This window comes from Eriocheir sinensis, chromosome 44 (genome assembly GCF_024679095.1).
Source record: "Eriocheir sinensis breed Jianghai 21 chromosome 44, ASM2467909v1, whole genome shotgun sequence".
NCBI classification, from domain to species: Eukaryota; Metazoa; Arthropoda; class Malacostraca; order Decapoda; family Varunidae; genus Eriocheir; species Eriocheir sinensis.
The window spans coordinates 12,262,451-12,276,893 of record NC_066552.1 but is presented as its reverse complement, the minus strand read 5'-3'; the positions used below and the strand labels follow the sequence as shown (position 1 = coordinate 12,276,893).

General features: G+C 44.3%; 1 protein-coding gene across 3 annotated transcripts in view; it reads right to left on the bottom strand.

Moving 5' to 3' along the window:
* LOC126980505 (multiple epidermal growth factor-like domains protein 6) overlaps positions 1–14,443 on the bottom strand; it is a 50,954-nt gene that overhangs the window by 14,963 nt on the left and 21,548 nt on the right. For all 3 annotated transcript variants that reach the window (XM_050830473.1, XM_050830474.1, XM_050830475.1), the window contains 7 exons: positions 14,296–14,424; positions 8,821–8,949; positions 8,433–8,558; positions 7,735–7,860; positions 5,738–5,869; positions 4,838–4,960; positions 469–597 (listed from right to left, as the gene is read on the bottom strand). In XM_050830473.1, coding sequence (XP_050686430.1) covers positions 469–597; positions 4,838–4,960; positions 5,738–5,869; positions 7,735–7,860; positions 8,433–8,558; positions 8,821–8,949; positions 14,296–14,424 — 894 coding nt within the window. The remainder of the gene's footprint in view (positions 1–468; positions 598–4,837; positions 4,961–5,737; positions 5,870–7,734; positions 7,861–8,432; positions 8,559–8,820; positions 8,950–14,295; positions 14,425–14,443) is intronic.

The window sequence follows — 14,443 nt, the reverse complement described above, 5'->3', positions numbered from 1 at the left end:
TGGCGTTGGAACTAATTTTCATGTCTTTTTTTTTTTTTTTTTTGGGGGGGGGGGGAAGTGAATAATGTTTTGATGTCGTCAATAAAACTAACAACCCTCTGTATCTGCCAAAAAACACTTTGCAAATTGAAGAATAGAGAATAACTGATGGCTAACTCCAAATGTATGCCGCTGTAGGCATATTGTTTTCTTCCTTTTCTTTTGATCGGCGTAGTTCAAATTGAAGTGCATGCTCTGAATTCTTAAACAATTGTTTTTTTCTCAAAGAAACTAAATTAGTAAGCATCTTAATCATCGTAGTGATAGTCTCCTGGATGATATATCATTAAAATTTGGTGTGCAAATGATAAGATAACTTTTTCAAATGTAGCTTTCGGATATAATGACTTGATTTTTTCTAATAAATTTTCCTCTTTCCTAAAGCCACAAGTGTTGTGCCAGGCTGCTGTGGTCAGCAGTGGTGCTCACCGCTAGGTTTGGGTACACAACACTTGCAGCCGGTGCCGCAGCTTCCATAGGTCTCCTCGTCCTCTGTGTCCTCACACGTCTGCCGGCAGAAGCCGCGCCCATGGTCACATATCGGCTTTGCTTGACATTCTAGAACAAACGCGACATAGTCCAGTTAGCTGTAGGAAAACATCTGGGAATGGTTTGTAATGGACCGCGCATATCCGCAAAACCTCGAAAATACCACTTGGTTGATTAGTAGAGTGCCTATTTGGCTGATTGGTTGAGAAGATGTCTTACGGTTCTAGTACTTAGTCCCTACTTTTTTTTTTTCTTTTTTTTTTACAATAAGAGAGTCGGCACAAGGGCAACAAAAAGAGTGTAGAAAAAAAGCCCGCTACTTGCTGCTTCCAGAACAGAAGATAGTATAGAGTAGCCAAAAGAAAGATCAATTTCGGGTGGAGAGGTGTCTTGATACAGTCTTCTTGAAAGAGGTCAAGTTATAGGCAGGAGGAAATACAGACGAAGGAAGGCTGTTCCAGAGTTTGCCAGTGTAAGGGATGAAAGAGTGAAGATGCTGGTTATCTCTTGCATAAGGGGTTTGGACAGTATAGGGATGAGCAAGAGTGGACAGTCGAGTGCAGCGGGGCCGCAGGAGGGGGAAGGCATGCAGTTAGCAAGTTCAGAAGAGCAGTCAGCGTGAAAATATCGATAGAAGATAGAAAGAGAGGCAACATGGCGGCGGAATTTAAGAGGTAGAAGACTGTCAATAAGAGGAGGAGAGCTGATGAGACGAAGAGCCCTAGACTCCACTCTGTCCAGTAGAGCTGTGTGAGTGGAGCCCCCCCACACTTGAGATGCATACTCCATACGAGGGCGGACAAGGCCCCTATGAATGGAAAGCATCTGTGCGGGGGAGAAGAACTGGCGGAGATGATACAGAACGCCAACCTCGAGGAAAATGATTTAGTGAGAGAGATGTGAAGTTTCCAGTTGAGACCGAGGATATTTAATGGTAAAGAAGGTGACAGCTGAGTGTTATCGAAGAATAGGGGATAGGTGTTTGGAAGATTGTGTCCAGTTGATAGGTGGAGAAATTGGGTTTTTGAGGCATTGAAGGACACAAGGTTCCTTTTACCCCAATCGGAAATGATAGCAAGGTTTGAGGTTAAGCGTTCTGCAGCCTCCAGTCTAGTCTTGTAATTCTTGTTGAGAGGGTCTTCTGCTGAAAGAAGTTGAACAATGCAGAGTGGAGTCGTCAGCGTATGCATGGATAGGACAGTTTGTTGAAGAAAGAAGATCATTGATGGATAACAGGAAGAGAGTGGGTGATAGGACAGAGCCCTGTGGAACACCACTGTTGATAGGTTTAGGGGAAGAACAGTGACCGTCTACCACAGCGGAGATAGAACGGCCGGAAAAGAAGCTGGAGATAAAGGAACAGAGAGAATGATAGAAACCGTAAGAGGACAGTTTAGAAAGCAAAGACTTGTGCCAGACTCTATCGAAGGCTTTCGATATGTCGAGCGCAACTGCGAAAGTCACCGAAACGACTAAGAGATGATGACCAAGAGTCAGTTAAGAGAGCAAGAAGATCGCCAGTAGAACGCCCCTTACGGAACCCATACTGGCGATCAGATAGAAGGTCAGAAGTGGAAAGGTGCTTTTGAATCTTCCGGTTAAGGATTGATTCAAAAGCTTTAGATAGACAGGAAAGTAAAGCTATAGGGCGGTAGTTAGAAGGATTGGAGCGGTCACTCTTCTTAGGCACAGGCTGTATCAAGGCATACTTCCATCAGGAAGGAAAGGTAGATGTTGACAGGCAGAGACGAAAGAGTTTGACCAGGCAGGGTGTCAACACAGAGGCACAGTTTTTAAGGACAATAGGATGCACTCCATCAGGTCTATAAGCCTTCTGGGAGTTGAGGCCAGAGGGCATAGAAAACATCATTCTTAAGAATTTTAATAACAGGCCTAAAGGAGTCAGAGTGGGGGATGAGTAGGAGGAATATGCCCAGAATCGTCCAGAGTGGAGTTTTTACAGAAAGTTTGAGAGAACTCTCAGAGTTCAGTCTTAGAGATAGATGAGCCGGCGGTGCTGCCGTCAGGGTTAAGGAGAGGAGGGAAAGATGAATAAGTGAAATTGGAGGAGATATTTTTGGCTAGGTGCCACAAGTCCCGGGAAGAATTAGAAAAAGCAAGGTTTTGACATTTCATATTTATGAAAGAGGTTTTGGTGAGTCGAAGAATAGATCTGGCACGATTCCGGGCAGAAATATAAAGATCATAGTTAGCAGGAGTGCGAAGGCTCTGGTACTTTTTGTGAGCTGAATCTTGCGTTGGATTGCACGAGAACAAGCGTGATTAAACCAAGAGTTTTTAGCATGAGGAGTAGAGAAAGAACGTGGAATGTGTGCCTCCATTCCAGAGACAATTTACCTCTGTGATGCGTTGGGCACGCTCAGTGGGGTCTCTTTCCTGGAATCAATAAATCAAACAATTGGGGCGGCGCGTTGCCTCACCCACCCTTCGATGCCAAGTCCGGTATCCCTCCGGGCGAGTCTCCATGCAGGCCCCTTCCTATTTTGAGTACCTCCTGGCAGTAACTATCGACTTGATTAATACACCAACTTCGTGGGCGTCCCCTTGGCCTCCTCCACTCAGGACTGTTTCTTACAGAGACAATCCGATGAGCAGGATCAGCTTCTGAGTAACGTGATACATGCCCGTATAGCCGGAGTTGGTGTTGACGAACTATGCAGGTAATAAATGTCGAGTCAGTCTCACGGAGTAGTTGTCGGTTTGACACAAAGTCATTCCAGCGATATCCCATGATTATGCGTAGACACTTATTACCAAAAGTACCAATCCGCTTCTCCAAGTCCCATTTAGTGTCCATGTCTCACAGCCATAGAGTAAGACAGGGAACACAAGGGACTAGAAGATTCGGATATTTGTCCTTCTGCACAGGTATTGACAACGCGATATACTCGTGCTGAGCAAGCCCATAACACCGTGGGCCAAGCCGATCCGCCGTAAGACTTCCTGGCGGGACTCACCGTTGTTATGAATTACGTTACCAAGGTATGTGAGATTTCCCAGGAAGCAATAATCATTCCACGTGAAATCGGAAGAGTACATCTTTAGGTCGTCCCACCGAGCTAAAGCGAAATGCCAGAAGCACCGCCTCTTCGGTGGGTCCAGGGGTTGTACAGGAGCGATAGGACAGAACACAGGAAAAAAGGTTATGATCGGAGGAGCCCAAAGGAGAGAACAGTATAACAGAGTAAGCCGAAGGATTAGAGGTTAGGAAGAGGTCTAGTATGTTAGGCGCACCTCCAAGGCAGTCGAGAATATGTGTTGGGTACTGAACCAACTGCTATAGATCACTGAGGAGAACAAAGTTATAGGCTTGTTCACCAGGCTGGTCAGAGAAAGAGGATGAAAGCCAAAGCTGGTGGTGAACATTGAAATCTCCTAGGATGAAGATTTCAGCGAAGGGAGAGTGGATCAAGATGTGCTCCACTTTGGAGTTCAAATAGTCAAAGAATTTTACATAGTTGGTAGATTTAGATGAGAGATAAACAGCACAGATGTATTTAGTAACGGAATGACAATGGAGTCTTTGCCAGATGGTAGAAAATTCTGAAGAGTCAAGGTCGAGGGCACGAGAGCAAGTGATGTCGTTGCAGACATACACGCAACATCCAGCGTTGAACTGAAAAGGATAGAGATAGTAGGAGGAAACAGAGTAGAGATCACTGTCAGTAGACCCCGAGACCTATGTTTCGGTGAGGAAAAGAAGGTGAGGTTTAGAGGAGGAGAGATGGTGTTCCACAGAATGGAAGGTAGAGCAAAGACCGTGAATGTTGCAGAAATTGATGAATAAAAAGTTTTAAAAAGTTACCAAGACACCTCTTGTGGTCGGTGCCGAAAAAGGAGTCCGATCTGGGGGCATTTATGCCCCCCCCCCCCCCCCACTCCCAGATGGGGACTCGAGGCTGTCATTGAATCATGAATTTTTAATTTGGGAAAAAAAAATGAGGAAGTGTAGAATGTAGCGTCTATGTAGTGTCGTGTGGAAAGTAAAAGAAATTGTCTTTAGAGAGCATGCTGCACTACTCTCTGGTGTTGATGAGATTAGGGAAACGGAAAGTGAGGATACGGGAAGGGTCTTGGTTGGGCTTTCTGCACCCCGTAGCCTCCCAAATATACCTCACCCGGAGTAGCTTGCGCCCGATTCGGCAGCTGTCCGACTGCCTACTCCTTCTTGAGAGAGAAACTTGAATACCATTGGTTATTCTTGATATATATACTTATGTTTGAGTAGTCAATTTGTGTTTTGGCAGCGAGCAATGCAAGCAGTGGCCTAGGAACAAGCATCACCCACCGTCCTTAAAGCCGCAGCAACAGAAATGGGAGCTGGCACAGCCGTCGCCGACAGTGATTTCATTGGACGAGCATTCGGTCTTGATGGCGCCTCCTCCATTCAGGCAGTTCTTGATTGATTGAGCTGCGTGAATAAGTATGATAAACATAATGGTAGTTTTAAACTTATACAAGTTATTTAAGATTGCTCCCCCCTTGGGGCAGAATATGGAACTTTGCTTACACATGAACCTAGAGTATGTAAAACAAAATATAAAATATAAATGATACCTGTTAACTGTCAAATGTGTGTGTGTGTGTGTGTGTGTGTGTGTGTGTGTGTGTAATTCACCCCGGCCTGATCAAGAGTTGGACTCGCTTTCGCCAGCAGGTACCCTCCCGACTAGAGAAGTGCTCATTTCGTCGATCTCTGGATACTGCCAGGACCTAACACACCACACACCCCATCCCCCTTGCTCAAGGGGGGACAGTAAACACTCCTAGTCAACCGAAAGAATCCGGCCTGAGCGGGGCTCGAACCGCCGCCTGTTTGGCCGTTAAGCCTCGCAGCGAAGCGCTCTACCGATTGAGCCACCGGAGTGTGTGTGTGTGTGTGTGTGTGTGTGTGTGTGTGTGTGTAGATAGATAGATAAATAGAAACGGAGAGAGAGAGAGAGAGAGAGAGAGAGAGAGAGAGAGAGAGAGAGAGAGAGAGAGAGAGAGAGAGAGAGAGAGAGAGAGAGAGAGAGAGAGAGAGAGAGAGAGAGAGAGATTGGATAGGAGCTAGACCAAGGGCATAACAATACAAAAGAAATATGCCTGTTACTTGTTGCGTCACTAAACCACTTGGCAGAGGAAGAGGCCGTAAGGCAAAGATCAGCACTGGTTCGGTAGGAGTGAACATACGGGCGTGGCTCCGTACCTTTCTCAGAGGGAACACAACACTGGCACCCGGTCTGGCAGCTGTCGTGCTCCTGGAATTCATGTTCCGAGGCACCACAGCGGCCGCGGCATACTCCAGTACCCGAAGCACACTCCTTCTGCTCTAGACACTCTGCAAGGAAAGAAGGGAAAACTATATATATATATATATATATATCTATATATATATATATATATATATATATATATATATATATATATATATATATATATATTTGTCGCCACCTCAGAGGTGGGGACACAGGCTATATGGAGTCTGTCAGGGTCAAACTCATACGTCCCTATGAGGAGAGACCACAGGCTCATGAAAGGGAGGGGAAGGTGCCGACAGACCGACTCTTTCCGCTGACGTCAGCCTAGCCGACCAAGTCGGTCTGTAGACGAGGACCGGCGGGTGTCTCAGTGCATGTGGTATCAAAGATAGAGAGGCAGCTCACAAAAGGTACCAGAGCCTTCGAACTCCCGCTAACTACATTTCTGCCCGGAATCGTGCAAAATCTATTCTCCGACTTACCAAAAACTCCTTCATTAATATAAAATGCCAAAACCTTGCTTTTTCTAAAAAAAATTCGAGACTTCTGGCATCTAGCCAAAAGCATCTCCTCCAACTTCACTTCTTCAACTTTCCCTCCTCTCCTTAGTCCTGACGCCGCCGTCTCATCTATCTCTAAGGCTGAACTCTTCTCTCAAACTCTTTCTAAAAACTCCACTCTGGACGATTCTGGCCATATTTTTCCTACTCATCCCCCCTCTGACTTCTTTATGCCTGTTATTAAGGTTCTTAAGAATGATGTTTTCTATGCCCTCTCTGGCCTCAATCCTCAGAAGGCCTATGGAAGTGATTAAGTGCCTCCTATTGTCCTTAAAAACTGTGTTTCCGTGCTGACACCCTGCCTGGTCAAACTCTTTCGCCTCTGCCTGTCAACATCTACCTTTCCTTCCTGCTGGAAGTATGCTTTCATACAGCCTGTACCTAAGGGTGACCGTTCCAATCGCTCAAACTACCGACCTATAGCTTTACTTTCCTGTCTATCTAAAGATTTTGAATCAGTCCTTAACAGGAAGATTCAAAAGCACCTTTCCGCTTTTGACCTTCTACTTGATCGCCAGTATGGGTTCCGCAAGGGGGTTCTACTGCTGATCTCCTTGCCATCCTATCTGACTCTTGGTCATCCTCTCTTAGCCGTTTCGGTGAAACCTTTGCTATTGCGCAGGGCATATCAAAAGCCTTTGATATTGTCTGGCACAAATCTTTGCTTTCCAAACTACCCTCCTTTTTTTTTTACAAAAAAGGAGACAGCTCAAGGGCACACAAAAAAAGGAAACAATAATAAAAAAAAAGCCCGCTACTCGCTGCTCCTAAAAAGAATCCAAAGAGGTGACCGAAAAAGGGGTCAACTTCGGGAGGAGAGGTGTCTTGATATCCTCCTCGTGAAAGACTTCAAGTCGTAGGCAGGAGGAAATACAGATGAAGGAATATTGTTCGAATCCTGGCCGGTACACAGCTGGGATTTTTCAGTCAACGCCAAGTGGCCTAAGACTACCCACATGCTGCCCTGAAGACCACCTATCAACCCGGACTCTAGATAACCTCTCCAAGGAGAGGCTCAAAGATGAGCTCCGGGGGGGCAGTATGAGCCAATGCAAGATGGCGCCACTAGAAAAACACTCGCCTGCGCTACAACGGGCTGGGCCGACCATCAGGACCCACCAGTGAGGAAGCCTAACGGTGCAAAAGGCTGCGATGAAAAAAAAAAAAAAAACTCGTACTCTGAATCATAATGCTCTCTCGCCTTAGGGCCAGCTGATGTAGGTAAATTTCCATAATAATCCCTTAGAAGTCTCTAAGGTGACCGTACGGAAGACACTGCTGTTCGTTGTGCATCGGCCGGAGCAGCCCCCGTATGGTTATCACAGCCTGCTCGCGCGAGGTCACCTTCATGCATTCAGCACTGGAGAGCCCAGTCAGTAACTTACGATCGGTTGGTGCGCAGCAGCAGAACTTGCCAGAGCATCCGCCCGCCACGATTCTGTCCGAGGAGGCACACTTGGACTTGAGGGAGCCGCCTTCCTCCAAACACCATTTGGCCTCGTCCACCGTTACTGAGAAAAAAAAAAAAACATATATATATATATATATATATATATATATAGTATATATATATATATATATATATATATATATATATATATATATATATATATATATATATATATATATATATATATATATATATATATATATATATATATATATATATATATATATATATATATATATATATATATATATATATATATATATATATATATATATATATATATATATATATATATATATATATATATATATATATATATATATATATATATATATATATATATATATATATATATATATATATATATATATATATATATATATATATATATATATATATATATATATATATATATATATATATATATATATATATATATATATATATATATATATATATATATATATATATATATATATATATATATATATATATATATATATATATATATATATATATATATATATATATATATATATATATATATATATATTAACTCTCCCTCTAGAAAGATTTTCACCAGTAAGGGATAAAGAATGCGTTGCAAGCATACAGACTATAAACATGCATTACCATCAGCAGCGGGCGTGCAGCACTTGCAGTTGAAACCACAACCGGCGAGGTCCACCTTCTCCAGCTTGGAACAGTACAAGCGGCACAGTCCACGGCCGCCCGCACACGTCGACTGGCTCAAACACACTGAAACGAAAGGCGATGGCAAAAAAGCGAGAATATAGTCGTGTCTTGTGGCATATGGCTGTACTGAATATTGTCTTTCCTAGTTTTTTTAAACTTTTTAAATCATTTTTAACAGGATAATTATCTTTCATCAGCGGGTGCTCCTTTCCGGTACCTCGTAGAGTGAGAGAAGCAAAAATACAGTGCAGTGACAACTATAATAGGAATGGGTATAACAACGTTATATTTGATCACGCGAATCAGTGTTGCATTAAGGTCTTACCATCCTTTGGGGCGCAGCAACAGTAGTGGCTTGACGACGAGCAGCCCCACGCAACGGGGTTCTCCACCTCGTTGCAATGGGACTTAAACGCTCCACCAGACTTGACGCACTCCTCCAGCTCAGTGATCACTGCAATGCAAAATTAGCACCGCATCATTTACGAAAGGACTCATTGAGGTGTGTCTTTTGGAAATTTTGTCCTGGCATGTACTGTGTAGTTTCATGGGAGGGAGGGAGTGGTGAACGCTTATTACATACAGGCAACTCCACCTTCGCCCTTGCCTTGTCTGACTATTTTTCTGACACAATAGGGAGAAGGCAGGAAGACACCTACCGAAAGGCCGCAAGTCACTCCAGGTGAGGTATATACGGGAGGCGAGCAAGGCTATCAAAGACCCTCCCCGTGTCCTCACTTTTCGTTTCCCTATTGTCTCATCAACCCTAAACAGTAGTTCAACATGCTCTCTAAAGACAAACTATCTCACTTTCCACACTACACTAATTATATGACACACACACACACACACACACACACCACTTTTCAGAAAAATATCAAAATTCATTATGGATAGTATAAAACGCATGGCCTCGGAGTCCCCGCATGAGGAGTGGGGGACCACAAATGACCCCAGAGCGGACTCCACTTTTGATTTTAGACATGAGAGGTGTCTTGATGGTTATTCGAACTTTTTCTGTATTAACTTTGAAACATTCGCGGTCTTCGCTCAAATTTCCATTCTGTGGAACACCATCTCTCCGCAAAACCTCACCTTCTCTTATTACTCAAAAACCCAGGTTCCGGAGGCTACTGACAGTAATATTTACTTTGTTCCCTCTTACTATCTCTCTTTTAACTTTCAAACCAAAGCTGGATGTTGCGTCTACGTACGCAACAATATCACTTGCTCTCGTACCTATACGACCCTGATTCTTCAGAATTTTCCATCATCTGGCTAAGACTTCATTTTCATTCTATTTCTAAACATAACTGTGTTGTTTATCTCTCACCTGACTCTATCAACTATGTAAAATTCTTTGACAATTAGAACTCACTCTCCCTTCGCAGCAGTTAGTTCAGCACCCTACAGTCCTACACGTATCCCCGACCACTTTGGAGGCACGCCCAACATTCTAGACTTCTTCCTAACCTCTAATCCTTCGGTTTATTCCATCAAACTGTTCTCTCCGTTGGGCTCCTCCGATCACAACCTTTTTTTCCGCATTCTGTCAAATTGCTCTATCCAGCCTCTGGACCCACCGAAGAGGCAGAGGTTTTAGCATTTCACTTCAGCTCGGTGGGTCGACTTTAGGATGTACTTTTCCGATTTCCCGTGTAATGATTACTGCTTCCAGGAGAGAGACCCCTCTGAACATGCCCAGCGCATCACTGATGTGATTGTCTCTGGAATGAAGGCACACATTCCACATTGTTTCTCTCCTCCTCATGCTTAAAAGCCTTGGTTCAATACGCTTGTTCTGGTGCTATCAAAGATAGAGAGGCGGCTCAAAAAGGATACCAGAGGTCAAAGTTAGCGGGTGTTCGAAGGCTCTGGAACTTTTTAACTTTGACCTTTACATTTCAGTCCGGAATCGTGCCAAATCTATTCTCCGACTTACCAAAACTTCTTTTATCAATAGAAAATGTCAACATTTTGCTTCTTCTAATTCTTCCCGTGACTTCTGGCATCTAGCCAAAAATATCTCCTCCAATTTCACTTCTTCCTCTTTAACTCCTCTCCTTAACCCTGACGGCAGCACTGCCGTCTCATCTGTCTCTAAGGCTGAACTCTTAGCTCAAACTTTCTGTAAGAACTCCACCATGGACGATTCTGGGCATATTCCTCCTACTCATCCCCCCTCTGACTCCTTTATGCCTGTTATTAAAATTCTTCCAATTGATGTTTTCTATGCCCTCTCTGGCCTCAACTCTCAGAAGGCTTATGGACCTGATGGAGTGCCTCCTATTGTCCTTAAAAACTGTGCTTCCGTGCTGACACCCTGCCTGGTCAAACTTTTTCGTCTCTGCCTATCAACATCTACCTTTCCCTCCTGCTGGAAGTACGCCTTCGTACAGCCTGTGCCTAAGAAGGGTGACCGTTCCAATCCCTCAAACTACCGCCCTAAAGCTTTACTTTCCAGTCTATCTAAAGCTTTTGAATCAATCCTTAACCGGAAGATTCAAAAGCACCTTTCCACTTCTAACCTTCTATCTGATCGCCAGTATGGGTTCCGCAAGGGGCGTTCTACTGGCGATCTTCTTGCCTTCCTAACTTTCTCTTGGTCATCCTCTCTTAGCTGTTTCGGTGAAACTTTTGCTATTGCGCTGGACATATCAAAAGATTTTGATAGGGTCTGGCACAAATCTTTACTTTCCAAACTACCCTCCTACGGTTTCTATCCTTGTCTCTGTACCTTTATCTCCAGTTTCCTTTCTGACCGTTCTATTTCTGCTGTGGTGGACGGTCACTGTTCTTCCCCTAAACCTATTAACAGTGGTGTCCCACAGGGTTCTGTCCTATCTCCCACTCTCTTTCTGTTGTTCATTGATGATCTTCTTTCCAAAACGAACTGTAATATCTATTCTTACGCCGATGACTCCACTCTGCATTACTCAACTTCTTTTAATAGAAGACCCACTCCACAGGAACTTAACGATTCAAGACTGGAGGCAACAGAACGCTTAGCCTCAGACAATACTATTATTTCCGATTGGGGCAAGAGGAACCTGGTGTCCTTCAACGCCTCAAAAACACAGTTTCTCAACCTATCCACTCGACACAATCTTCCAAACAACTATCCCCTATTCTTTGACAACACCCAGCTATCACCTTCTTCAACACTAAACATTTTCGGCCTATCCTTAACTCAAAATCTCAACTGGAAACTTCATATCTCATCTCTTACTAAATCAGCTTCCTCTAGGCTGGGCTTTCTGTACCGTCTCCGCCAGTTCTTCTCCCCCGCACAACTGCTATCCATTTACAGGAGCCTTGTCCGCCCTCGTATGGAGTATGCATCTCATGTGTGTGTGTGTGTGTGTGGGGGGGGGGGGGGGGGTCCACTCACACAGCTCTCCTTGACAGAGTGGAGTCAAAGGCTTTTCGTCTCATCAGCTCTCCTCCTCATACTGATAGTCTTCTACCTCTCAAATTCCGCCGCCATGTTGCCTCTCTTTCTATCTTCTATCGATATTTTCATGCTGACTGCTCTTCTGAACTTGCTAACTGCATGCCTCCCCCCTTCCCGCGGTACCGCTGCACACGACTTTCTACTCATGCTCATCCCTATACTGTCCAAACCCCTTATGCAAGAGTCAACCAGCATCTTCACTCTTTCATCCCTCACGCTGGTAAACTCTGGAACAATCTTCCTTCATCTGTATTTCCTCCTGCCTACGACTTGAACTCTTTCAAGAGGAGGGTATCAGGACACCTCTCCTCCCGAAATTGACCTCTCGGTTTGGACACTCCTTTGACCTTTACTCAGGAGCAGTGAGTAGCGGGCTTTTTTTTTATATTTTTCTTTACGCCCTTGAACTGTCTCCTTAGATGTAAAAAAAAAATATATATATATATCTTAAGTATATGCTCCGCAAGAGGCGTTCTACTGGTGATCTTGCAGACTTAACTCCTGATTATCTTCTCTCGGCCGTTTTCGGTGAAACTTTTGCTGTTGCCTTAGATATCTCGAAAGCTTTTGACAGAGTCTAGCACAAACCTTTGCTTTCAAAACTACCCTCCTACGGACTCCATCCCTCTCTCTGTACTTTCATCTCCAGTTGCCTTTCCGGACGATTTATCCCTGCTGCGGCAGATTATCACTGCTCTTCCCCTAAACCTATCAACAATGGTGTTCCACAGGCCTCTATCCTATTTTCCACTTTCTTTCTATTGTTAATCAATGTTCTTTCCAAAACAAACCGCCCTATCCACTCGTACGCCGATGACACTACATTCAACTTTTTTTTCAACAGAAGACCCTTCCAGCAAGTATTTACAAGACTCTAGAGTGGAGGCTGCAGAACGCTCAACCTCAGACATTGCTCTCATTTCTGAATGGGGTAGCAGGAACTTGGTGTCCTTCAACGCCTCAAAACCTCCATTTCTCCATCTGTCAACTCGACACAATCTTTCTAACACCTATCCCCTATTTTTCAATAACATTCAGCTAACACCTTCTACAATAAACATTCTCGGTGTATCTTGAACGCAGTATCTCGACTGGAAACCCTATATCTCCTCTCTTACTAAATCAGCTTCCTCGAGGCTATATAGGCGTTCTGTATCGTCTCCACCAGTTCTTTTTCCCCTCCCAGATGCTATCCATATACAGGTCGTGGGTTGTCATGGCCCTGAGTCGGCACAGTGTGAAAGGGGCTTAAGAGGCTGACTCATGCTTTTATGGGAAAGGGGGTGTTATATATTGTTATATCTCTGCGCCACTTCCCCATAATATATTAATACAAGTTAATTTATGTTAGTGTTAAGGACTATGTGTAAGAGAGAAAATTAGTTAAAGTCACGGTGATGTATGGAAGAAGGGAGGGAGAGAAAATTAACGCAAGTCACAGCAACAAGCGGAAGAGCAGGAAGAGAATTTTCTGTCAAGTCATTGAGGAGCGATGGGCAACTTGACCGCCCGTGATATTTTGTCTTCACGGCGATGGGAGGCGTCAAGTCATTGAGGAGCGATGGGCAACTTGGCCGCCCGTGATATTTTGTCTTCACGGCGATGGGAGGCGTCATGTCATTGAGGACCGATGGGCAACTTGGCCGCCCGTGATATTTTGTCGTGTCACGGTGATGGGAGGCGTGGAGTAACCCAGGTTTGACCCAGAGTGATCCCTGAGCGTCACTTTTTGGTCAGAGCGGTGAGGAGGTAAGGTTGTCTGCCGGAGGCACGGGGTGTGGTGTTGGGGCGAAGAGTAAGGAGTGGAGGTTGTGGTGATGGGATAGTGTATGTTGGAGAGTTTTGGGAGGATTTGTGTGCTGTTTCTGTGTGGTGAGAGGGTGTGTGTTGAAGGATTTTGGAGATATGTGTGTTGTGTCTGTGTGGTGATGGGATAGTGTATCTTGGGAGATTTGTGGAGAAATGTATGTTGTTCTTGTGAGGCGAAATATTTTGTAATTTCTTTTAACTCTAAATATTAATGTTATTTTAGTAATTGTGGTTTGGTTATCCCTCCTCAGAGCACAAGGTGAGAGAAAGTCTACCTAGGTTTGCCAAGAGTAGCACGTAATGTCTACCTTGGCTATTAACTGGCTACGTTACTTACAGTTAATCCTATCTAACGTAATCCCATCCTAAGTCATGACAGTAGATATCGTTAACATGGTTAATTATTAATGTTTTTTGGCAATAGATATGGCTCAGAAACCGTTAAATACAAGGCTCTGAGTACGATAATTTGGCAACGGTGAACACATGTCATCAAAACAGAGGACGTTTCAAGCACAGGAGAAGGCTTGCTCTTACCATCTGTAGGCACAACACAACATTTGCATGTCGCGCCGCAGCTACTCTCCTTGTCCTCCTCCTCCCAGACGTTGCACAAGGTCCTGCATTGTCCTCGTCCGCTGGAGCAAGTTGGCTGGGCTTGACACGCTGCCATGACAGACATGTG